At 50.4% G+C, this 24568-nt stretch overlaps 2 protein-coding genes across 2 annotated transcripts; one reads left to right on the top strand and one right to left on the bottom strand.

Moving 5' to 3' along the window:
* Window positions 1-4033: 4033 nt before the first annotated feature.
* EAH_00004090 (hypothetical protein, conserved) lies at window positions 4034-14245 on the bottom strand (the record flags this gene model as incomplete). Its single annotated transcript, XM_013393464.1, has 11 exons — window positions 4034-6088; window positions 6477-6665; window positions 7456-7816; window positions 8068-8354; window positions 8567-8782; window positions 9443-9511; window positions 10370-10435; window positions 10813-10917; window positions 11185-11390; window positions 11678-11907; window positions 12327-14245. 11 exons carry the CDS (start codon window positions 14243-14245, stop codon window positions 4034-4036), a joined length of 5703 nt encoding a protein of 1900 aa, XP_013248918.1.
* Window positions 14246-20563: 6318 nt separating this feature from the next.
* On the top strand, window positions 20564-23984 carry EAH_00004080 (ectonucleoside triphosphate diphosphohydrolase, putative; the record flags this gene model as incomplete). Its single annotated transcript, XM_013393463.1, has 5 exons — window positions 20564-22334; window positions 22727-22775; window positions 23006-23168; window positions 23384-23640; window positions 23840-23984. 5 exons carry the CDS (start codon window positions 20564-20566, stop codon window positions 23982-23984), a joined length of 2385 nt encoding a protein of 794 aa, XP_013248917.1.
* Between the last annotated feature and the right edge of the window lie 584 nt (window positions 23985-24568).

The raw sequence follows: 24568 nt of genomic DNA, 5'->3' as shown, positions 1-24568 counted from the left end.
CAGAGTCTGCTGAAGTGGTGAAAAAGCCTAGAAACCATTTCAACAACTCCCAGCGCGTGTATCCTTGCTTCCAGAAACGGTAAGGAGGCCCTTGAGCCCAAATGCACCTAAATCGTTGAATGCAGTGTTACTGCATCAGCAGTGCAAACTAACGCGAACTCGTACTGAGAGATCTCTCTAGTAAATGCTGTTTGGTTACGTGAAGTGAGTCTCGTTGAAGTGTGCGACTCTTCTCACCCTCTTCCCTTCTCGCCTTTCCGTTCATGGAAAGACAGCGGAACACCTCAGAGAGACTCGCTGGTAGAACCAGAACCAGAACAGCACTAACCAGGGATCCGCCTCAATCAGAGTTCGCTGTTGGGATTAATTTCGCAAAATGGCGTTTACCGCGTTCTATCCTGCGTGGAAAAGTCCTTACGGCTGATAATGGGGGTACTTTTCGTTGTTCAGACTCGAGTTTTACATTCTGTCTCGGGCACTCCGGCGCCAGCTACTGCAGGAGAAAAGAGTGAGTTGTCTGTGAGCAACTCTCTTCTGCTGCTAGTGAACAGCGGCAGCATGGTAGAAAGTGCAAGACGGTTCCTTGTGCAACATTGGGCGGCTGTGTTGTGCGAAGTCTGTTACAGAACCTTGAGGAAACCTTTGATCTTCAATTGTGCCGCCGGTCTGAAATTATCGCCCTCACGAGGCCCAGGGTGAGCAGAATATTTGCTGAAACACCACCAGACAAGTGGAATGGAAGTGTTGGTACGACAAAAGTGTGAGCGGCTTGTTCTCACTAGGCTTAGGTCTTTTCAGTGGTGAGAAGGGGAGAGACACTTGGCTGGCCACTGGTTCAAGAGGCCCTCTATTTCTTAACCAAGTATCTTTGCTATGCTGTTTCCTGCGTCTCTTTAGAGAACTGAAACTACAGCGCCCAAAACTGTTTCGGAGGAGGCAACTCCCGCCTGGGCCTTCAAACCAACTCTGTGCGAAGTCTGTCGCCTTCCCTTCTGCCGCTCCTTCTCCCCAACTGTTTGCTTTCTCAGCTACGTCTTGCTTTGCCAGTACACGTCCTCTTACAATGCCAAGTGCACCTAGCGGTTACTGGCTACGGCCTACGCTTTAAGGTTGGAGAGCTAGGCTAGGGATTGGGGATTATGCTTTAGGATTAAGGATACATTTGGCATTGTTTGCGTCTTAGAAATCTAGGCAAATCGTCAGAGCGGTCGAGCGCAGGCGCGCTGCAGCTCAAAGTGCTGAGGTGTGAGCAACTGGCCGTCGTTTGTACCTCAAAACAGAAAATGGTTTCCTTCATCAGAACGCAGTTTCTAAATTTTTGCTTGAGGCGAAATGCCACGCGAAACCAACTGAGTGGGCGTTTTGCTATGTGCATATTATGACACAGGCCAAGTGAAAAAGTAACAGAAGAAAAGGAAGGCAACACATCTAGGGGGAAGGCAGGAGCCACCAGCAAACAACAGCCAGGGACAGCCTCCCGCACACCAGAAGGCAAACTTGTGCAACGAGGGAATAAGGCAGATAAAGTGAGATGCGGAGCAGAGGAGACAGAACCAATGACTGACAACACCCGCCACACGCGATAAAGGAACAACAATGCGAACGAGATAGAGATAGTGGTTGCTAGTTCTAAAAGCCTGCTGCCCAGTGCCTACAGCTTTGGGTTTCAGGCTTGTTCTTCAAGGCTTTACCCGGAAGAGTTTATAAAGTGGAGTGCTGAGGAGTACCTGGGGGCATAGAGTGTCTGGACCGGCTTCTGCTTCCTGCTCAGTTGGTAGTGTGCTGCACGAAATTGTTTGTTGTCTCAGGGTGATAAGGGAGAAAACGGTTTAAAATGCAACAAGGGCAAATCTCTCCTCTCCAATTTGTCGGTGAGAAGTGCTTTTGCTTATTTTTTGATATTAATGGCAATGAACACAGGCTGTTGCAGCTGCCGTTTACACCAGAATGCAGGTTGCGCAGCAACAGCAAAAGCAGAAGGAATAGCACCCGTTGCGGATTGTGCTTTGTTACTTGTTGCGAAAAGAATTACCTCGAGGAACTCGAGAAGAAACGAAGCGACAAAGAGGCCTTGCGGCTGGCGAGACGACAGCAGATGTAAACAAATAGAACAACAAACGACCCAAACCGCCGCAAACGTAACAATGCAGCAGCACCAGCAGCATCAGCAGCACTAGCGAGATGTTCTCTTCTGCTCGTTTTTATGGTTGAGGGCTCACGTTAAGCTGCATCCAGAGCACGAATGAAGGCAATGAAGAAGTAAAGGCATCCCTTTGCTTGCGGTGTGACTCAAATTACGCAGAGCCGAAGAAGAAATGCGCGAATGTTCATTTAAACCGCAACTCCACAAAATGCCCAAAAGAAGTCAGTCTGCTCTTCAAACTCAACGCATGTCTGCAGCAGGGAATGCTTTCAAGGGTAAAGGTGTTTGGTATCTGCATTTGCCATTTAGATGCATCGCTTTGCTCCAGTGTGCGGCGGCAGAAGAACATAAACACAAACCTTCTTGAGGCTCGCCAAACAGGGCAAATGAAGCGCCAAGTGCTTCTTCCCGTAGTCTGTTTCTTTGTTCATGGTTTGCGCATCTGCTGGTTGTTCAACTGTTCAAGTGTTCGCTTGTCGGAGTGTTGTTATCTACATTCATCCACGCTTGGCGTTTGTTTGCTGTTTGGTTGTGCACAGCTACGTTGTTCAGTTGTTTGTTTACCCGCCTGTTTTTCTGGTTCTGTGGTCGTTTGTGGTCTCCTTTTGCAGCTTCACAGGCGAATTGCTTTAGTTGGCGGAGTCTGCCCGGGAGCGACAGGTGCGGCCCTTTTTTTGTTTGTTGCGCCTATTGCAGTGTGTCTTTGATTCTTGTCTGTTCACTTGAATACATCATGAATGTATCACCAGAGTCCCTCCTGTGCCCAGTCTCTCTGTAATGGTAATGGCTGTGCCGTTCTTTTTCGTTTTCGCTGCTCTCCCCAGGGAGTAATCCGTTGAGGCAGCAGCAGGATGATATTTGCCGCCTGCTGTTGCTGCACTGCGAGGTGGGTTTGTTGCAGGTTCCTTGAGCTGCGGCTAATGGCTCAAAGCCAGAGAGGACAGGCGCTTCTCCCATTTGCTGCTGCTGCTGCTGCTTCCGTTGCTGGCTGTACGCGACTGTAGTTTTATTCTTCGCCTTGTTTTGGGGTATAGGCGCTACGCAGTTGTGTCGTGGCCTAACTTATCATGGAGTTTCTTTCGTTTGAAAAATATCTTTTTAAAAAATGAAGATGTCTCGTTGCACGTTCACCTTTTAGAACGAAGACTTTCCTCGTTTCGCCAACCCCTGGAGGACTTTGCTTACTTTTGTGCGATATTTCGTCCCCATTTTCTTTTTTTGCATTGCACATCGTTATTACTAGATCTCCTTCGGCACTGCGCCAGCCCCCACTGCCAATTAGAAATAACAAATCTGAAAGACGGAGCTGCAGATGTTGCTGGCAGCTGCTTCGTTTTGCTGCAGCTGCGTGCCGCCTCAGCAGCAACAGCAGCATCAGGCTGGCGGCGCTTCTCCTGCTTCACTATTTGGCTTTTGTGCATCACCCATACGGGAATGAAGGCAAGTAGGGCGGAGGGTTTAAAAACGTTGCGTACAGAACTTTTTCAGAGTTTTCTTGAGTGTGTTTTCCGAGCTGAAGCACAGACGTTTGGCACTGTTGTCTCTTGTTGCAGTACCTCTCCCTGACCACTACGCCAGGCCATCCTCCCCAGCTAGCTAGGCAGGCAGCTAGTCAGCTAAAAACTAGCTAGGCAACTAGCTAGCTAGCAACTAGCTACCTGGTAAGCAACAATCTAGGCAGCTAGCTGGCTAGCAACTAGCTGGGCAGGTAGATAACTAACAGCTGGTTAGGTGGACAGCCCCTGCTGCCAGCTGGCTGTACCCCCAAGGGCCGCAGGCCCTGCGTCGGTAGCCAATGCCTTCGCGCGTAGGCTGTCTTGCAACACTTGACGCCTTAAAAAAAGTATAAACCAGCGTTGGCTAGCCAGCTACCCAAGAGAGACAGAGGCCTCAACGCCCCCCGCCTCTCCCTCGCCTGGAGCCTCTTCTGACCGCTGCTGCTGCTACTGCTGCTGCTGCTATTTTCTTAGCTGCGTTTGTTGTTGCCTGAGGCTTTCGCTGCGGCTTTTGCTGCACTTGCTGCTGCTGCTGCTGTGTGTCCGCCTGAGGACCATCGGCTGTTGCATTCGCCTCCTTGCCGTCTACCTTTTGCTGTTCTGTTTTATTTCTTCTGGCCTTCGCTCCTCCGCCTGCCCGCGGGCGTCGCGATGGGCAGACGCCACCTTCGTGCACCGTCTTGGGCTCCGCTGCCGCTGCTGCTTCAGCGTGATCTGCTGCTTCGGCGTGATCTAAAGCAGCAGGATCAGCTGCTGCTGCAACAGCTGCAGGAGCAGCAACATCAGCAGCAGCTCCTGTTGCTGCGGCTGGCTGCGGTGCTGTTGCGTGATTTTGGTTGACTTGGGAGAGAGATGAACGATCGCGTGCTGATTTCGGTGTCGTTGCAGACGGCCTCCTCTTTGCAGAGCTGCCGCGCGAAGGTGTCCCCTCTGTTGCTGAGGGGGTCCCTTGGGTTGCTGCTGGGGGCCCCTCTGTTGCTGCTGGGGGCCCCTCCGTTGCTGTGTGGGGCCCCGCATGATTATGGGCTGGCGTGATTCGCTTCTTTGGCGTTTGCTGCAGTTCTCCTTGCAGGTACCTCTTCAAGGGCCTCGAGGTGCTGGGTGCAGAGGGGCCCCCTGAGGGCTGCTGCGCAGCAGCAGCAGCACTGCAACCTGGCTCCGCCGTTGGCTGTTTGTCTTGTGGCTGTTGCTGTTGCTGCAGTTGCTGTTGCTGCGGCTGTTGCTCTTGCTGCTGCTCGCCAGGGGAGAGAAGAAACTGTTGCAGCGGGAGCAGTCTGCGTGCTTGGATACACTCAAGGACCCAAGCAGCACTGACAAGGGGGAGGCCTTCAAACCCGGGCAGCAGCAGCTTCAGTCTACCCACTGTTATTCTGTAGGTGCTGCTCTTAAAACAGAAACGGGACGAAGGGGCGCGAAGGGCCCAGGGGCCCCCCCACTGCTTCCTCAGGTGTACAGACAGGTTCCTGTGCGACGAGCCCCCATACAAACCCAGCGCACCCAGGCGACCCACTGAACGCAGCGGAGAGGCCACCGAACCAACACCCTTAAGAGGGGAGCGCGGCCCCCTTAGAGGCGAGCAGGGGCCCCTAAGGGGAGAGCGGGGGCCTCTAAGGGGAGAAGTGGGGCCCCTGAGAGGCGAGGAGGCGCCCCTAGAGCGCGTTGAGTCCTTGAGAGGAGAAGAAGGTTTGCGTATAGGCGGTGAGGGTTTCTTCATTAGAGAAGAAGGGACTCCAAAGGGAGAAGAAGGGTTTTTAAGAGGAGAGGAGGGGCCCCTTGAGGGAGAAAGGGGGCCCCGTAGAGCAGAAGAGTCCTCACTCAGTTTGTTTGGGCCCTTTAAACTGAAAGGAGTTGGAGCCGGGATTCCCCTCACTTTGTTGCTGTTTGTTCTGCTGCCTGTTGGGGACCGTAAGGGAGTCCTTTCCTCCGATAATTTCTGATTTTGTTTGTTTAATTGAAGTAGACTGGTGTCTGGGTTTTCCTTATTGTCGTTTGCTGCTGCGGATTCATTAGGAGGGGGGGAGGGGGCCCTTCTGTCTGCGTTGCTGCTGCCTTTAACTGGGGTGCGGGGCTCCTCAAGGGCAGCAGCATGCGAGGGTCTGAGTGGAGCTGTAGAGGCGAGGGGCCCCCCCTGCACGAGGGGAGGGGGGCCCCCCTCCTTCCCACTGTCTTTGTGCGGGTTGAGTGCTGCTGTGTCTTGCTTGTCTAGAGCTACGACAGCAGCAAAGAACAGCATATTCTGGAGGCCCTGGGGGGCCTTTGCGGGGTTTGTGTTGTGGGCCTTGAGGAGGCGCAGCAGCTGCTGCAGCACTGCAGCAGGAGACAGGGAAGGCAGCAAACTAACGGAGACACCCCAAGTGGATTGAAGTACATCCAGAGACACCGAAAGAGAAGAAAGGGTCTCCTCCGTCATTAGTAAATGCCAGCCAAATAGAGGCAGGCCCCAAGGCTCCTGCATCGACAGAGACAGCACACAACTAAACAACAATTAAACTAATTATCTAAAACAAACAACCTGCATGTACTGTGGAGATGTGCGTTTGTTTCCCTCCCGCTGCGTTTTGGTGTATCATGCCCTTGTCTCCTCCTCGTCTCTTTCTGTTTGTCTCTTTGTCTGTTTCTTTTTGTCTCCTTTGCTGGCTATGTTTCTCTCCTTTCTTTTTTTGTTAGTCTCCTCGTCTGTTTTTGATTGTCTCTCCCTGTCTTTGTTCGTCTCCTTCTCTTTATTTATATATCTTTCTAATTCTGTTTGCTTGTTTTGGCTTGTCTCTCTTTTGTTAGTCTAAATGTGTCTGGGGGCACTTTCTCTGCTCTTTTTGTTTCTCTCCTGGTTTAAATACCTTTATTACTTGCATAAGAGGAGGGCCAGCAACGAAGGCCGTGCGTTCGGGGAGTTGTGGGGTGGCGACGGGAACGAGGGAGTCGGTGGGAGTCGATCCCAACAACGCCCCACACCTTCCCCAACAACATGGGGGGAGGCCTTCCACCTGCAGGTGCTGCCCCCAGGCAGAAGGTGGGTCTATAGAGCCCTATTAAACGACAAAGACAAGAAAAGAGAAGTAAATAAATAAAACAAACAAAGACAAATAAAGACGAACACATAAATACAATAAAACAAACAGAGACACAAAAGCCAATAAAGCCAAACAAAAAAACAAAACAAAACAAAGACGAGCAACGACAAAAACATAAAACAATCAAATACAAGTAAAGACAAGCAAATAATTAATACAGAAAAAAATGCACAACGACAAATAAACAACAAACCCAGCAAAAGATATTATGCAGGGAAAATAAAAAATGCAAAAACAAAAGAAGTAAAGACAAGTAAACAATATAAAACACAAAAACAAACAAAGACACGTAAACAATACATCAAAGAGGGGAACAGACAAAGACAGACAAACGAAACATCCGAGAAGGAGACAAACAAACAAAGACGGAAAAAGCAATACACTGGAGGGAAAGACACACAAACAAAGACAAAGAAAGATAAATAACACCTAAAGCAAAAGCAAGCAAAGACAGACAAACAATACATTAGACAAAGAAGCAAACTCCATGCACACAAAGGAAGAAGACAGTATACGCAACAGTTAAAGGAATCTGCAGCAGGGAGACTCGCAACAAAATGAAAGTCTCTTTTAAATAAAGAGACAGTAAAAGCCCCTTTAATTGTCTCCTGTGTCTTTATCACTCCGCCACAACACCAACAACAACAAGAAAGGGAGACAGAAGAAACAAGAGAAAACTGCAAATGCAAACAAAAGATAGAAATCTAAGCCCAAGAAGAAAAAAAAGAAATGACGCCCCACATACCTCCAGGGCTGATCGATACACCCAACTCGCCGTCACGAAGTGTACAGACACCCCACGACGTGGCTCCTCCAGCTGCAGAGACAGCAGAGCTCGCACTTGAACAGCAGCAGCAGCAGAAGCCTCGGGGTCTTGCAGGACCACCGCATACACCTCCGCGCCTATAACACTGCCCGCGCGGCTTCCTGCTGCTGCATCTGCACCTGCAGCAGCAGCAGCAGCAGCAGCAGATTCTGCTGCTGCTGCTGCCGCAGAAACCGCCTCGCCAACGGAGAGACAGACAGAGACCTTTCCTTTAAAGGGCTCCTCCTCAAACGCCATTCGCATTAGAGCTGCCAGCGAACCCGTCACGCCGCCCGAACATCTGCACCACCAAACCCTAAACCCTAAACCCTAACCCTAAACCCTCAACCCTAAACCCTAACCTCTTAATCCTTGAATATGAAGAGGGAAACAAGGCCGAAGCGGCATGAATAAAAACATGAGCTCGAGATGCTCTTCGCCGCAAAGGGCTAGGCTACGTCTCGGTGGGGACGGTTCTAAACCCTAAACCCTGAACCCTAAACTCTAAATTGAATTGAAGCCAATTCATAAGGGCGCGTGGGTAGCGTTGACCTGTCTAGGGTTGAGTTGTAGTTTGTTTCGCCGGTGAGGAGACAGACGAAGAGTTGGGGTGTACAGACAGCAGCAGTGCCGTTTGTTTTTGTTTGTTCGCGCTCGTCTGGAGTTTCTTTTATTTGTTGTTTCTCCTTCAGGGGCCCCAGAGCAGACAGCCAGGAAGGGCGAAGCAAAGGACTAAAGTCCGCGTCAAAGGGAGGGGGGCCCCCAAACAAAGACAGAAAACGGAAGTATGCACCAGACACCAGACACTCCACCGGCGTCTGCTGTAGCAGCTGCCCGTGCTGCGGCAGCAACAACATTAATAAACACAATCAACACGCATACCAACCTCCTCAACCTACAAGAACTACGAACAGAAGCAGCAACAGCAGCAGCAGCAGCAGCGGTAGACGGAAAACAAAAACGCAGCAACGCGACACGGAGAAGCGGCAGCAGCAGCAGCAGGAGCAGCAGCAAAGGAAGGCAGCAGATAGGGGGCGTTACGCTCCCTTACCTCTCTTCTTGCAGCAGCAAATCGATGAGCAGTGAGAGGGATGCACAGCCGCATGCATTCGGCAGCAGCAGGCACATCTCCAACGCCCCCACAAGCCCCACGACCAACTTCGGGGGCCCCGGGGGCCCCCGGGGCCCTGGGGGCCCCACGGCGTTTTTTATTTGCTGCAGCAACTGCTTGCAAAGCTCGACGTTCCGTCACGCAGCGACGCCGCAGCTGCACCAATTGCAGCAGCAGCAACAGCAGCAGCAACAACTAATTAGCATCAGCTGAAGGGAGCGACAGGCAACTCTTTGGTGGTGGTAGCAGCAGCAGCGGCAAGGCAGAAGCAGTAAGGTAGCAGCAGCAACAGCATAGCAGGAGCTAACTTGAGGCGGGAGCTGCTCTAGGAGGTCTGGCTGGTGGCAGTAGAACAGAGTGGGGGCCCCGGGGCCCTCTGGGGGGCCCTGGCTGCTGTTGAAGGGAAGCGCCAAAGGCTGCTGCTGAGAAGGATGAGTAGCTGCTGCAGCAAACAGGCGTAACATACACAGCAAAGGCGCTGCTGCTGCTGCCGCTGCTGTTGGTCGGGTTGGCGGTGGGGACATACAGAACAGATCCCCAGGGAGCAGCAGCAACAGCAACAGCAACAGCAGCAGCGGCAGCGGACTGTGGCTGACCCTCGGACCCGCAGCAGCAGCAGCAAAGGAAGCAGCACCAACAGCACAAGCACATTGTTCGCAGCAGCATCAGCAGCAGCAGCAGGCGCAGAGTTGTGTTGCGGTTGCAGCGCTGACCAGCAGCAGCAGCAGCAGCATCTCTTGCTGCGTATATTGCAAGCTGCTGCAGTTCTTGCTGCTTCTGTCTTTGCTCTTTCTCTCCCCACTTCGTTTCCGGTACCAGACACCTCAAAACCCTAAACACCGACTCCTCTAACAAACCCCCAAAAGTTTGAAAGTGACGCCACACCTACGTACACCACAATCCACAAACCCTAAACCCTAAACCCTAAACCCTAAACCCTAAACCCTAAACCCTGAACATCAAAAGCTGAAGAATAAAGAGTAAACAAAACACCATAAAAATAAACCCGAAACAATACATCCTAAGCAATAAACAGGAGACCTCAAACCCTAAGTATCAAACCCTTAGCAATAAACCGTAAACCCTAAACCCTAGGCAACACACAATGTACAGTAAACCCTGAGCCCCAGAAGGGCCAGTGCAAATACAGAAGGAAGCAGAGATGGAGACGAAGGAGACACCTGAAGTAGAGACAGGCTGGTTAGAAAGATATTTAAAAAGGAACAGAAAGTAAGAGACGAGCGGATGAAGACACAGCACAAGAAAGGGCAGTAAGAAGCCTTCAGAGACAGAGAGGAGACAGTAAGATATACACAAACCCTTTCTATCTTCAGCGAGACAACAACAAAATATACGCAGAAACAATAAGCGAGACACCAGCAGCAGCATACTCAACGTAGGGTCTAGGGTTTGGCAATGAGTGAACGATTCAGGGTTTTCATGAGGGTTTAGGGCTTGTTCGAGGGTTTAGGGTTTGTGTGAGAGTTTAGGGTTTGTACGAGGGTTTAGGGTTTGTATGAGCGTTTAGGGTTTGCGCGAGGGTTTAGGATTTATTTGAGGTTTGTGGTTTATTGTCTGCTTTTAGGGTTTAGGGTTTATGGTTTAGGGTTTGCTAACTCTTCCTCCTGGGAAGCAGTGCATGAGGCCCTGCTCATAGAAAGGGGCCCCTGAATGGGGCTGCTGCAGGAAGGAGAAGGAGACGGAGCAGTCGGTAAGGGCCCCTGCAGCTTCGAGTGTACGTACAGCATGCAGAAACTCTTTCTGGCTCTGAGGCAGAAGGAGGCCTTTAATACGAAGCCGCTTCACCCGCTGAGGTGTACATACACCGCACAACAAAGCTGTTGCTGCTGCTGCTGCTGTTGAGCAGCTTCAAAGTAATAATGAATATCATAGCAGAGCACTCGAACAGACTTGCAAGCAGACAGAGGGCACTTTACTCACACAGCGTGTACACTTCGATAGCAGCAGAAACAGCAGCAGCAGCAGAAACAACCGAAGCAGAAGCAGCAGCAACAGAAACAGCTCCTAGAGATTAAACGCCCGAAACAATCGGCGGCTCCACAATCGCAGGGAAGGTTGCGCCTGCTGTTGTTGCCGCCAGATAAGTAGCAGCAGCAGCAGCAGCAGCAACAGCAACAGCAGCAGTAGCAGCAACAGCAGCAGCAGCATTAGCAGCAGCAGCAGACCTCTGTAGATCGGTGCTCCCGGGAGAGCAAAGTTTCTGTGAAGGAGACGGCGCCATCCGTCACCCGGGCCCCCCGCACTTGGAAGTTTGAAACCAACAAAAACACCTGCACCACAAACAGCAGCAGCAGCAGCAGCAGCAGAAGCAGCGCATGCAAGAGGTCGAATCACAGCAGCAGCAGCAGTAGCACCAGCAAGAGGAACAGCACTACCAGCAGCAGCAGCTGCAGCAAGATAACTAATAACGGACGCAAATACAGCAACACGTACAAGCGCCAGCAGCAGGAACAATAGTAGCTGCAGCAGGAACGTAAGTAGCAGCAGCAGCAGCAGCAGCAGAGATGCAAGACTGAAAGCGACTCAGCAACTCTGACCTGGAGAGGGGCCCCTAAGTTTTTTCTGTTGAGGCTGCGTACGGCTTTGCTGCCGAGGGAGTGGTGTGCTGCAGCAGCAGCAACAAAAGAATGATACGACGTGGGGCCCCCAGAGGCCCCCCCTGGATGCCCTGTTGCAGCAAGTTGGTCGTGCAGAGCGATGAAGGCGCGCAGCAGCTTCAAAAGGGCTCGGGCTTGCCGCCGTCCTGCACCGCCTCAAACCCTAAACCCTAAACCCTAAACCCTAAACCCTAAATCCTAAGCTCTTCGTACGAACTAGCCAAACCGCAACCCGTGGAACGAGTACCCCGAATGCCTCAACCCCTAAACCCTAAACCCTAAACCCTAAGCAATATCTTCGCCAAAAAAATGAACCTTAGACCCTAGAAAAATCACCCTGAGTGCCTCCAATGCAAAACCCTAAACCCTAAACCCTAAACCCTAAACCCTAAACCCTAAACCCTAAACCCTAAACCCTAGGGGGTGTGCGTACCGTCGAATACGAATGTATGAAGGGTAAAAGAAGGCCCTAGTTTGAGGGTTTTGTTTATTGTTTGCAGTTCATCGCCTCCTTGTGGGGGCCCCTGCTCCGCGCTGTCCCCAGGGGCCCCTGAGCTGGAGAGGGCCCTCCGCCTCCTCGCTTCTTGCTGCTGTTCAAGTGCAGCAGCAAGCCCCTTCGGGAACTCCGCCTCCAACGCCTCTTCATGCTGCAGCAAAAACGCCCTGAGCAGCAGCAGCAGAAGCAGCAGCAACAGCAGCACAGCAAGTGCAGCACATTGTCTATATCTCGACAACGACTCTCTCTACTACTTTGCAGCAGGAGCAGCCTAGGCCGCCTGCAGCTGCTGCAGCAGCAGCAACAAAGGAGAGGTTTGCTATGTGTGGGTAGGGGGCCCCTAGGGGCATCAATTCACTCCGGTATAGTGCTGCTGCTGCTGCTGCTGCTGCTACTTTTGCTGTTGTGGCTGCTGCTGCTGTTGCTGCTGCTACTTTTGCTGTTGTGGCTGCTGCTGCTGTTGCTCTCGCTGCTGGATCAACTGCCTTTGCTTTTGCTGCTTCTGCTGCCTTTCGTGTTGCTGCCTTTGCTGCTGCTGTCTTTGCTGCTGGTGCTTTTGCTGCTGCTGCTGCACGTATATGCTCACAAGAAGGCGGGGGAGACGCGCGTTAGTACTGCGCGTTGGCTGGAGAGGACAGCAGAGAAATGATTGGAGGAGACAGCAGCCTGGCGGTGCATGCACGGAATATCGTGCAGCTGAAAAACAGCGTCTAATAAACCCAAACGCACTGCACACAAACTGTCCCCACCATTGCTGCTGCTGCTGCTGCTGTTGCTGCTGCTGCTGGTGCTGCTGCTGCTGCGCTTCGGGGGATTCACAACGTCGCTCCCTTCAACCGGGGCATCGCCAACAGCGCGGGGGGGCTCGTCTGCGCCCTGCTGCTGCTGCTGCTGCTGCTGCTGCTTCTGCTGCTTCGTTGGGGGCTGCTGCAGCAGCTTAACGGCAGCAACGGGGCCTGGCTTGGTGTGTTGCAGCAGCTGACCTTCTCCTGCTGTGTTTGGGGGCCTCTGTCTGCCCCCTCCTCTTGCTGCTGCTACTGCAGCAGCAGCAGTAGCAGCAGCAGGGGCCGGCGCCTCCAAGATAAAGTAGCTGAGGGCCCTCTTAAGGGCTGCTGCTGCCTCAACAGCAGCAAGCTCCTTTGGGGGAAGTGTCTCCACTACAATATGCCCCTGAACCTCTTCAAGGGGGCCCCCACGGGGGCCCCCGGAGGCCCCCCTCGCTGCTAATGCGCAGCAGAGACAATGCCCTCCACTAGAGGCTGGGAGCCCTTCTGCAGGCGCACTGCTGCATGTATGCAATTCTTGTTGAAGTGAAGACGGAGAGACAAGAGACAAAGAAAGAGAAGTGTCCCCTGTGGGGCCCCCTGCCTCCTTAGGGCCCCTCCTCCGCCTCCGACCGCCGACCTCAGAGGGCCCCCCAGTCCCTTGGCTGTCTTTCCTTGAGGGAGGAGGGGCCCCATAGGGGCCCCCATAGGGGCCCCCAGGGGGGCCCCCTTGGGGGCCCCCAAGGGGGGGCCCCAGCATCAGCTGTACCCCAAAGGGCTTCAAAATACGCCGGGCCTCTGCAAACGCACGGCAGCGGCCGCAGTCGCTGCAGTTGCAAGCGGGGGCCCCCCGAGGGGCCCCTTCCGCGGGGCTCCCTCCTCCCCCTAAACCCTGCGATTCCGGAGCTGCTGCTGCTGCTGCTGCTGCTGGGGCCTCCAGGGCCCCCTGCGAGTGTGATGGGTTGGAGGTTATTTCTTTTTGTGTTTTGTTTGGTTTAGATGCTGCCGATGAAGTGCTGCTGCTGCTGCTGCTGCTTTGCTTTCCTTTTGCCCCATAAAACAGCGCGCAGGGCGGCCTTGCTGCAGCTGCTGCTCCTTCTGTTGCATGTGCTACAGTTGCTGCTGCTGCTGCTGCTGGTTTGTGCGTCGCTGCTGCTCCCTTTACCTGGTAGCCGTGAGGGTGTTTGAGGGCGAGGCGAACCTCAGCAGGCAGCTGAGAGTCTCCTTTGTACTCGAAGTAAATTTTATTGCACAGAAATATCCCTAGGCCCACCTCCTCCAGTGTGGGGTTGCGGGGGCCCCCTGCAGCAGCAGCAGCAGCAGCAGCTGCTGCTGCTGCTGCTGCTGCTGTTGCTGCTGTTGCTGCTGGTGCAGCAGTACAAGGGAGGGGGGCCACGGCCAATGCAGAACAGCTAGCTGTATCTTCAGGGGCCCCCAAAGCATAACGGCCGCTGTCTAAGGATAAAGAAGAAGGAAGGGTAAGTAGAGGAGGTGAAGCAGCAGCAACTAGAGGAGGTGAAGAAGAAAGAAGCCTTTGAGAGGAGCTTGCTGAGTCTTGTGAAGGGCACAGATTGGGGGGCCCCACAGGGGGGGCCCCCCAACCCCCAAAAGAAGCAGAAGCATCAGGGGGCCCCCCTGAAGAACGGTCGAGGGAAGGAAGAGGAGGGATAAGAGAGGGGGCCTCTGCAGTCGCCTCCACAGCAGAGCGCGAGAGGAAAGACTCGCAATACGAATACTCCATCAGGAGTCGTAGCACCTGATGATGTGCACAAGTCCTGTGCTGCTGTTGTTGCTGCTGCTGCTGCTGCTTCTGCTGCTGTTGTTGTTGTTGTTGTTGTTGCTGCTGCTGCAGTTGCTGCAGCTTCTGCCTCTTGGGCTGGTGCTGTTACTGCTGCTTCCCCTGCGTCTTGTGCTGCTCCCTCCACTGCTGTTGCTGCTGCTGCTTCTTTGCGTGTAATGCTGCTGTCTTTCTCCCGCTGGTGCTGCTGTCGGGGGTGGGCCCCAGGGGCCCAGGGGGCCTCAAGGGAAGGAGGGGAGCGGCGGAGTTAACACGAGTAGGAAGAAGAGATAAAAATAACGCAAAAAAGTAAAGGAAGAGGCTAATGCCTCAACAAAGAAGACAGGAGAGAGAGGGGAGCGACTTGTACAGCACAGGGCCTAGCTGGGGGGTAGGGGGGTCTTGCGTTCTGGGGTGTACGTACAGCAGGGGCCCCCTGTAGTTATTCTCTCTTCTCTAGATGCACTTGACAGAAAAAACTAATTCTATTTACTTCTTTATTGCAAAGACGCAAAGAAAATGCAAGGGGGCCCCTCTGGGGTCGGCGGTGGGGGCCCCCCCATACACCCTCGCACCACCCTTTGAGTGTGTGGCGGTTGTTCGTTAGAAAAATTTGAATATAAACTCGTTAAAAAGTATTAAATATGTGCTTTTATCTATTTTGTATCTGTAATAAAACTAAAATAAGTTGTTTTTCTGCTTGAAACGAACGCCCCAGGTGTACGTTCAGCTGCATGCCGACTGCATATTCACCGGGGGGCCCCTCAGAAGGCTCAGCAGAGGGTCTGGGGGCCCCCCGCGGCGGTATTCTGTTTATTTCCTTTGTTTTTCTGTTGTTTTATATATTATTTCTATTTACCTTTCATTGTTTAAGACTGAAGACCCTTTATTTATCAATAACGAGAGCGGGGGCCTGCTTCTGCTGCTGCTGCTGCTGCCGCTGCGGCGGGCCCTGCTTCTCTTTTTGTGGTTTCTTCTCTCCCCCTTCATTGTTTGAATGAAGTTTTTGCGTTCTTCTTCTTTTTCTCTAGAACCAAGTTAAGGCATTATGCTGCCCTGGGGAGCAGAGGCCGAGGGGCCCGCGGGGCCATCAACTGCCGCTCTCCCCTTACTACCACCAAGGACAGAACACAGCAGCAGCAGCAGCAGCAGCAGCAGCAGCAGCAGCAGTTTCAGTCCCTTTAAGGATGGTAGGCGGAGAGACGGCCGGCTACCAGAAGAAGTTCGTCCAATGCGTAAGCAAATACACAAACCCTAAACCCTGAACCCTACAAAACCCTAAGCCCTAGCCAACCCTAAACCCTAAACCCTAAACCCTAAACCCGATGCTATGACCTGAAAGAGGGTTAATATTTTGTTCTGCTCTTTTTGGAGCTGCCGCGGTCAAGGCTACAAGAAGGGCAGCAGCAGCATATTGTTTTTTCGTTTTACTCTTTTCAAGTATATTTTTGTTTTTATGTTTTTTCTTTACTTAGATATTAAAACCCTCTCCCTCGGAAACGCCTCAGGCTCTGCCTTCGTCTCTATCGGCAACACCAAAGTCTACTGCTCAGTGTCCGCCCTCAAACCCTAAACCCTAAACCCTAAACCGTCACCCTTGTTGTTTATTGAATTAGTTAATTGTATGAGCGGTGTATATTAAGGGGGTTAGCGGCAGTACATTCGATCTGCATGCATTGGGGTGTATGCACAGCTTCGGGCCTCGGCCTGCAGGGCGAAGCGACTTACAAGATCGAGGGTTTATTAAGGTGGAGTTTAGAGGCTCTCCTTTCTTTCACAAAAACACTGCCGAAGCAGTAAGCCAACACAAAATTAGGGTTTAGGGTTTGGCGTCTAGGGTTTAGGGTTTGGAGTTTACGGTTTGGGGCCTAGGGTTTAGGGTTTGGGGTTTAGAGTTTGGAGTACGGTTTTAGGGTTGAGGGTTATAGTATTTGTTTATTCGCACTCTATTGATAATATTTTTTTATTTACTGGTCTATTATATAACACACACATATACATATACATTGTATTATTTGTTTACTATCGATATATTTATAGTATTTGTTTATTTGTTTTATATACAACATATATATATATATATTATTTATTTATTCAGGAAGAGACAATTGAAGGCATTTCTTTACTTTTACACCAGGCCTTAGACAGCTGCGTGTTGTTAGAGAGATACCCTAAGGCTATTTTCGAGGTTTGTTTCCTCCTTATTGAAGACGACGGAGGTAATTATAATACTTATACTCTTCGTTTATGCATTTGCACTGAATTGTTTATGAGTCTAATAATAATAATAATAATAATAATAATAGTAATAGTAATAATAATAATAGTAATAATGAATAAACACAAACAAAAAGACAAAAAAAGAGAAGAGACAGAGACAAAAAGAATAGCGGAGTTTGTCTTACATCTCCCGAGCTGTCTGTACACCTCAACAAAACTCACATGCATCTGATTGTGTTGCTGTTGCTGCTGCTGCTGCTTCTGCTGCTGCTGCTGCTGTTGCTTGTGCTGCTGCTGCTGCAGGGGCCCTTGCTGCTGCTTTAACTTGTGCGGGCCTCGCTCTGGCGGACGCCGGCGTTGAGTGCTTCGATATCATCACTGGAGCCTCAGCTGTACAGACACCCAAACACCCACAGCAACAACAACATATATATCTATATGCATATATACAAGCGGAGGGATAGAGAGAGACAGAGGATATATATATATATATGTATATATATATATATATACAGGGAGAGAGAGAGAGAGAGAGAGAGAGACAGAGACAGAGAGAGAGACGGACAGACAGACAGACAGACAGACAGACAGACAGACAGACAGAGAGACAGAGACAGAGACAGAGACAGAGAGAGACAGAGGCAGAGACAGAGACAGAGACACAGAGAGAGACAGACAGAGAAAGGCAGAGAGGGAGACACACAGAGAGGCGCACGACAAGACATAAAATACGTACAAATTATTGAAGAGCTTCAACCCAGCATTAAACCGTCTACCTGGTTTGTGTTTTATTGCGGTGTATGCACAGTACGCCTTCACATACACAGATGAAGGGGGGAAGTCTAAGCAGGCCGTTTGTCTCGACTTAGATGGGCGGGTAAGAAGAAAAAACAAACAAAAGAAGCAGCAAATAAAAAGGCTGCATCGATATTATTCATTGCAAATAATGAGTGCCTGCCTGTGTTGCTGCTGCTGCAGCCCTGCTGCTGTTGGTGTTGCTGCTTCTGCTGCTTTTGCCGCTGCTGCTGCTGTTTCTTGTGGATTTGCTGTTGTTGTTGCTGCTGCTGTTTCTGCTGCTGATTGCTTTGGTGCTGCTGGTGTTTGCGTCGTTGCTGCTGTTTCTGCTGGATGTGTGCTGCATTTGATGTGTTTGTTGCTGCGCCTCTGCCTCTGTTTCTTCATTCAGGAGTATGGGGTGTACAGACACCTCCCGGACTTCACCGCATTTCACGTTGGTTTCTGTCCCGCACTTTCATCGATTTGCTGCCTACAGTGCAGGGGGCCCCTCATTGGGGGCCCCTGTGGCGAGCAGGTGCGTGAGGTGTCTGTATATATGCATGAAGATTACCTTCTTTTCTTTGTTTTGTGTTTTGTTTCGATACTAAAGAGAGTAGAAGAAGCAGCAGCAGCAGCAGCAACAGCAACAGCAGCAAAAGAAAAGCAGCAACAAGAGTAGCAACAGCAGCAGATGCAACAAGAGCAGCAGCACCAGCAGCAGCAGGATTAGCGGATGAGATGTTAGCGTTTGTTTGTGCGTTGAGGTGTCTGTACACCGCAGATGTTCAGCCTGTGCGAGGCGGTGTGCGGTGAAGTTGGCGAAGAAGTGCGGCGGTGTCTGCGGCAATCATTTTTAATGAAAGAACAAAAGACAGATAATCTCTCAACACACAAACGCACCAATACAGAAGAAGAAGTTCCCCTACAATAAAACAACCCCTGGAGTGGTGCTGCTGCTGCTGCTGCTGCTGCGGCTGCTGCTGTGGCTGATGCTGCTGCTTCTGCTGCTTTCAGCGCACCACCAACGAAAACGAGAGACAAAACAACAACAGACAACATCGAGAAGAAAGGAAGCTGCAATAATTTATAGGGAGAAAGAGACAGCTGCTTCCTTTTAGGGTTTAGGGTTTAGGGTTTGGGGGAATGCCTGCTCCTTTTCTGTTGAAGATGAGGCTCCTCCCCACTGTTATATATTTTAATATCTTATCTGTTTTAAGTATTAACTATCGACTGAAGACTTCTTCTCTTTTCCCCTGAGTTCAATATCTGCAGGGTTTAGGGTTTAGGGTTTAGCGCATTATTAGATGTGCAGCTTCGTTCTGTCTGTTTTTGCAGCTGCAGCGACTAAAGAATTGCATTTGTTCGTGTTTTATCTCTGCCGCCTCTCTGTAGTATTTTGCTGCTTGGTGAAACTCAATAAGGTGCCTGTGGGGCCTCTTCTTCTTCCGCTAATGCGGAGGAGAGCTGCTGCTGCTGCTCTGCTGATGCAGCGGGAAGCTGCTGCTCCTGCTCCGCTGTAGCCGGTGCTGCTGGTGCTGGTGCTGCTGGTGCTGGTGCTGCTGCTGCTGTTGGCTGCTGCTCACTATGAAAGAGCAGTAGCGTGCATGAGAGAAGAGGAAGAAGAATAACGAAAAAAGAACGTCTTACTGTAGCAGGCTTTCTAGATGAGACAGAGAGGCATTAATGTCGCCTGAAATGGGGTTTCGTCTTCATCAACATTTCATGCAAAGGAAAAGAAATAATAAGTATTGACTCATTGAATTTATTGAAGGCTTCTCAGACACCAAATGCAGAGCAGCCGCTCGGGTGTACAGACTCTCCACTGCCTCCTTTAGATCGGGGAAGTCCTGAGGGGGGAGGGGGACGAGATGAAGAATAAGTGAAGACAGAACACAAAAAGAAGAAAATAGCAATAAAGACAAGCGCAAATAGAAGAAGAAACAACGAAGTTGCGAGCAACATACGCCGTAAATCACCAGCTATTTATAAGATGATGCATTTTGTACGTAGAGAGGTACAGTTGTTTATGAAAAGGTGCTGTTGCATGCAGTATTAAATTACCTGCGGCAGCTCTTCTGCTGCGGACTCAGACTGTAAGCAATAGATGCATTGAGCCTTTCAGAGAAACTTCTTAATTCAACCGATTCCTACGTCTTCTCTGTCTTCTACTGTTTTTAAATAAATGCAAGAAAATAGACAGACAGTGCGTATATTGCAGAAGACGCGTTTCGGTAAGAATTGCCTTCGGCTTACTTTGGAGCAACCGCAGGGGAGGCGTTATCCGCCGCCTCAATCGTTTTATGTTTTCATCAGCTTAGTTATGGAGTTTCACCGGTGTTTGCGTAGCCAATTTAGGTCGGATAAATTCCATGGAAACCCCTTACCTCGTTGGTCCTGGGTGCGGAGTGACCGCGCCGAGCAACCGACGGCGCCACCAGAAGACAGGAGGAGGAAAAAGCAGATGAAATTAAACGAAAAAAATGCTTCACTCTGCATTATCGAGGAATAAAACAGAAAAAGTTCAAGGAAAAGTTCCCGAAATCAAACTGGTAACGAAGTCACCCAACGAATTGAACCGTTCAAGTCGTCCATTGTGGTGTATAGGCACCTCGTTTTGCATTTTGCAGAAAGCCGGTTATATTGGCCTCCACTGGCTGTTTCAAGACTCATTATTTTTGGTTCTGTGGAAACTATTTATTATTGAAAGAGAAGAGCAGAAGATAGGTAGGCGCAGTCCACAACAGCATCATTGTGCTCGAGGAAGTGAAAGCTGCATGAAATGTGGGCGCTTCGACCCCGATTTCCCTTTGTTATTTGAATTTAAGTCAACCTCACCTAAAACTCAATGAAAAAGAGTTCATTTTCAGTTTTTTGCGGTCAATTCCCCCGTCATCGCTGCGTCAGCCACCAGATCGCGGTTGTTCTCCGTTGCATGCAAGACAAGGAAGCTGATAATTACAGCCCATGCCTTTTGCCTTTCCTTCCACCTTTCGATATATTTAAATATATTTTCATCTATATTTAATCTGTGCGCCTGGAGGCGGCAGATTACGGCCAACTCTCCCTCTTTCTTTGTTTTAACTGTGTACACCGGCGATGCCACTCTGATGGATTTGCAAATGGGAGGAGTAGCGGAGTTGCCTTTGAGCAAAATGAGGCAAGGAGACCTGCCTCATTCTCTATCACTGCATTTAAACAACTACTTATTATATTAAAGCCGTATTCTCTCCTTACCACCCCCCACCCCCTCCCCCGTTGTTCCTCCCCCGTTTGCCTCCCTGAAGTATGGAGGGCCTCTCGGCATCTGCTGGGCGCAGCAGATGCCGTTCATCTTGGGGGTTCAGCGGTTGCGTCGATCGCACCGACGGTGTTTATATGATGTGCCCTAATGACTGTCTTCCTGAGGAGGAGGCAACCGGTGCTGCAGCTGCTGCCGGCGGTGGTGGTGGTGGTACTGCTGCTGGTGGTGCTCGGGGGCACCCCTCTTCTGGGGTGTCTGTTCACCGGGAGAGAAGGGAGGTATTGGAGAAGGTCAGCAGCTGCTCTACTTGTTGCAATGCCTCTTCATTTGTAGCAGGGGGAAGCGTAGACTGCGTGTATTTAGCGGATGGCTCTTCTTCTTCTTTAGCTGTTCATTCGTTAGGTGGCGGCGGTTCTGCATTTCCCTTTGAGTCTCTGTACGGTTGGCTGCTTCCTGTGTTGGTGCTGCTGTCTGTGTTGCTGCTGTACTGTGTGGGGGCCCCTTTGCTGCTGCCTGCACGCGAGAAGGCTTTAGATTATGGAGTCGTGATTGATTCAGGCTCTCATGGTTCTCGTGTTAACATCTTTAGCTGGGAGCAGCGACAGTACGACCCCCACAACCCCCTTACAGGCCCTGTGTCTCTGCCTCAGTTAGTTAGCGTTCGTATATACTCCCCAGGGATAGCTGCAGCTTTTGAAGAAGCCGAGAAAGGTCGGGCGCAGCTGCAGCAGATGGTGCAGGATGCGGTGGCTTCATTGAAGGCAGCAGGTGTACATACACCGCAACTAGGGAATATTCCTATATATTTGAAGGCAACTGCAGGCATGCGAGCTCTAGCTCAAAGTAGAAGAGATAAAATAATGCAGCAAGTGCGGCAGCTGCTGCACAATCAAACCCTAAACCCTTTTCATTTTAAGGGAGACTTTGCTAGAGTTATATCGGGAGAAGAAGAGGCCCTCTTCGGTTGGATAGCGGTGAATGCAGAGCGCAATACCTTAGGGGCCCCCCCCTCAGAGACATTGGGGGCCCTTGATATGGGCGGCAGCAGCAGCCAAATAGCCTTCTCACCCTTCTTTACTTCTGTCTTAGAAGACTTTAATTCTATTCAACTTGGGAATACTGCTATTCGTCTTTACTCTCATTCTTTCTTGGGGTATGGCTGGGCAGATGCTCTTCAAAGAACAAACGTTAAACTAGCAGCAGAAGCTATCTTACACAACAAAAAAAATATGCATACACTTCCTGCTGCTGCTGCTGCTGCTGCTGCACTTACTACACCTGCAGCAGCAGCAGAAGCAGCAGAAGCAGCAGCAGCAGAGGCTGGAGGTGGTGAAACTGCTAGCGGTGGTGGTGGGATTGTTAAGGAGGGACGGCTGTCTCCTTTTGCTTCTGTTTTCATGCGGCGTCTCAAAGGAGATTGGGGGCCCCTGGGGGCCCCCCTGGTGCTGCATGCAGATCATCCATGCTTCCCTGTAGGAGAAAGTTTTTCGTTTGTGTTGCCGCCTATAGATCAAGAGGGTTTGAGGCTGTACGTAGATTTACCTTCAGAGACGCTGCATGCTGCTCTTCTCTTAATGAAAGTAGATAGAGATACAGCAGCACAAACTGCAGCAGCAGCAGCAGCAAATGGTATCGAGGCTAGACATCAGCTTCAAGACAGCGAAGGAGAAGACGAATTAAATGAGAATGAAGACCGGCAAAGCAACCAAACTCAAACGCATTCAGGCGGCCCTCAAGGGGGGCCCCCAGCTGCCTCTGCTGCTTCATATAAAACCCTTTCTGCTGCAACAGGAGACAAGCAGCAGCTTGAGATGGGTAGAGATAACGACGAGAGAGCAGCGGGAGAAGCAGAGACACTTCCGAACAATGCACAGAAAGAAAAACAAAGAGAAGACAAACAAAAACAAAACAAACAAAGGAGGGGAGCAGAGAGAAGACGAATCAAGATGCACTTCAAAGGAACAGGAAACTTCAACAAATGCTTAGACATCGCATCCCAGTAAAACATAGGGTTTAGGGTTTAGGGTTTAGGGTTTAGGGTTTTAGGGTTTCGGGTTTAGGGTTTCGGGGCGACGTTGAGGCTTTCCTTCTCTTCACTGCATTGTTTTAGCATCTTCTGCTTTTGTTCTTGAGGGTTTAGGGTTTAGGGTTTAGGTGGGTTTGTTGTTATTTGTTTTCTCGATGTTTGCTGTTTGCTGCTGTCTCAGGCTCTTCTTTAATTCTCCCTGCTTCATTAACCGCTGCTCCTTCAATGGAGTATATCAGCCAAGGCTGATGAACAGCAAGTCCGCCTAGGGTTTAGGGTTTAGGGTCTAGGGTTTAGGGCATAGGGCTTAGTTTAGGGTTTAGTGTTAAGAGTTCCGGGTTTAGCGTGTATTGTTCAGAGTTCAGATTTCAGAGTGTACGATTTAGGGTTTCGGGCTTAGGGTTTAGAATTTAGGGTTTAGGGTTTAGGGTTTAGGGTTTAGGGTTTATTGTTTTCTTAGGTTTTTGGCCTTCGGGCAGCTGGCGAAGGTGTGGGTTGCCTTAGGCCTCCCCTCTTCTCCTTCTTTGTCTGCTTGGAGAGAAAAAACAAAAGAAATCTGCAGCTTAGACTCAAAGGGCCTTGAGCTGTACAGACAGCAGAACAACATTACTTCCTACTCGCCTGTAGGTGGACGCCTCGCGCAAACCCTAAACCCTAAACCCTAAACCCTAATGCCTTAATACTTAACTCCACCTCGAGGCCGGCTGCAGAGACCATTTGTTGTTTCTTCTTCTGCCTTTGTGAGGGTTTAGGTTTGGGCTTATCGGGCGCTGGAATTTGTTGATCAGGGTTTAGGGTTTAGGGTTTAGGGTTTAGGGTTTAGAGTTTGTGTGAGCAGTCTTCAATGAAGAAGTTGTGCTGGAAGGCGACTTGGAGCTTTGCTCTTTTATCTCGGGGCTTTGGGTTTCCTCTCGACTCTCAGCAAATATCTTTTGCTGTTCCTGCTGCTGCTGCTCCTGCTGCTGCTGCTGATGCTGCTGATGCTGCTGATGCTGCTGCTGGGGGCTTCCCTAACGAGCCACCAGTGGAGGCGGGTTGGGCTTTGGGCTCGATGATCTTCGACGTAAACCACTACCCTTGGGGAGTCCCAGAACGGTACGCAAGGGTTTAGGGTTTAGGGTTTAGGGTTTAGGGGTTCTGATGGAGGTTTAGGGTTTAGGGTTTAGGGTTTAGGGGAGCTGCGGAGGGTTTTTGAATTTGTTGACTGTGAGGGGCTTGGCGCAGTGTTGTGGCCGTTTCTTTGCTCGCTAGAGGGTTTAGGGTTTAGGGTTTAGGGTTTAGGGTTTGTTTGCAGAGAGGATTTCCGTTTTGCGGTTGTTGCTGCTCTGGCTTTGGGGTCTACATCTCTTGCTGCTTTTCTCTCTTATCTTCTTTACACAATGAAAGAACGCCTAAAGCAAATGCAAGACCTCCCCCACCTCTCAACCTCCTTCATCTAGGGTTTAGGGTTTAGGGTTTGGGGTTTGGGGGCCTCTCTCCGACTCGTGGGGCTTCTTAGTAGCAAGCCCTTGAATCTTTTTCTATAGAAAGGTTTAAGTAAAACCCCAAAGGGTTTTACTAAGACAAAAAGGGAATTAAAGGGTTTAGGGTTTAGGGTTTAGGGTTTAGAAGACGCAGCAGTATGCAAGGGCAGGCGCCATTAGGGTTTAGGGTTTAGGGTTTCTCAATTCCCTCAAAGTGAACACAAAACCCTAACACCAGTCCGAAGAGTTTTATAACCCCTCGCAGACAGAAGGGTTTAGGGTTTAGGGTTTAGGGTTTAGGGTTATAATAGAGGAAGGGCTCTTCTATATCCTTTTAAAACACAAACAAAGGGGCGTGAAGAAGAAAAACAAACCTGAAAGGCCTTATAAAGCTGCCTTTTTCTGGTTTTCTTCGTTAATAATATATATGCTCCGTATACAGCAGCTTTAAATATAATATATATCGTAATGCATTTACTATGCATTAGTATTATTATTAATTTACTTCATTATTTTAATACGGCCCTTAATTATATATCTACTCATTGAAATATACATCT

This window comes from Eimeria acervulina, genomic scaffold (genome assembly GCF_000499425.1).
Source record: "Eimeria acervulina Houghton genomic scaffold, Eah_scaff15, whole genome shotgun sequence".
Lineage (NCBI taxonomy): Eukaryota > Apicomplexa > Conoidasida > Eucoccidiorida > Eimeriidae > Eimeria > Eimeria acervulina.
This window is presented reverse-complemented; position numbering and strand designations above follow the sequence as displayed.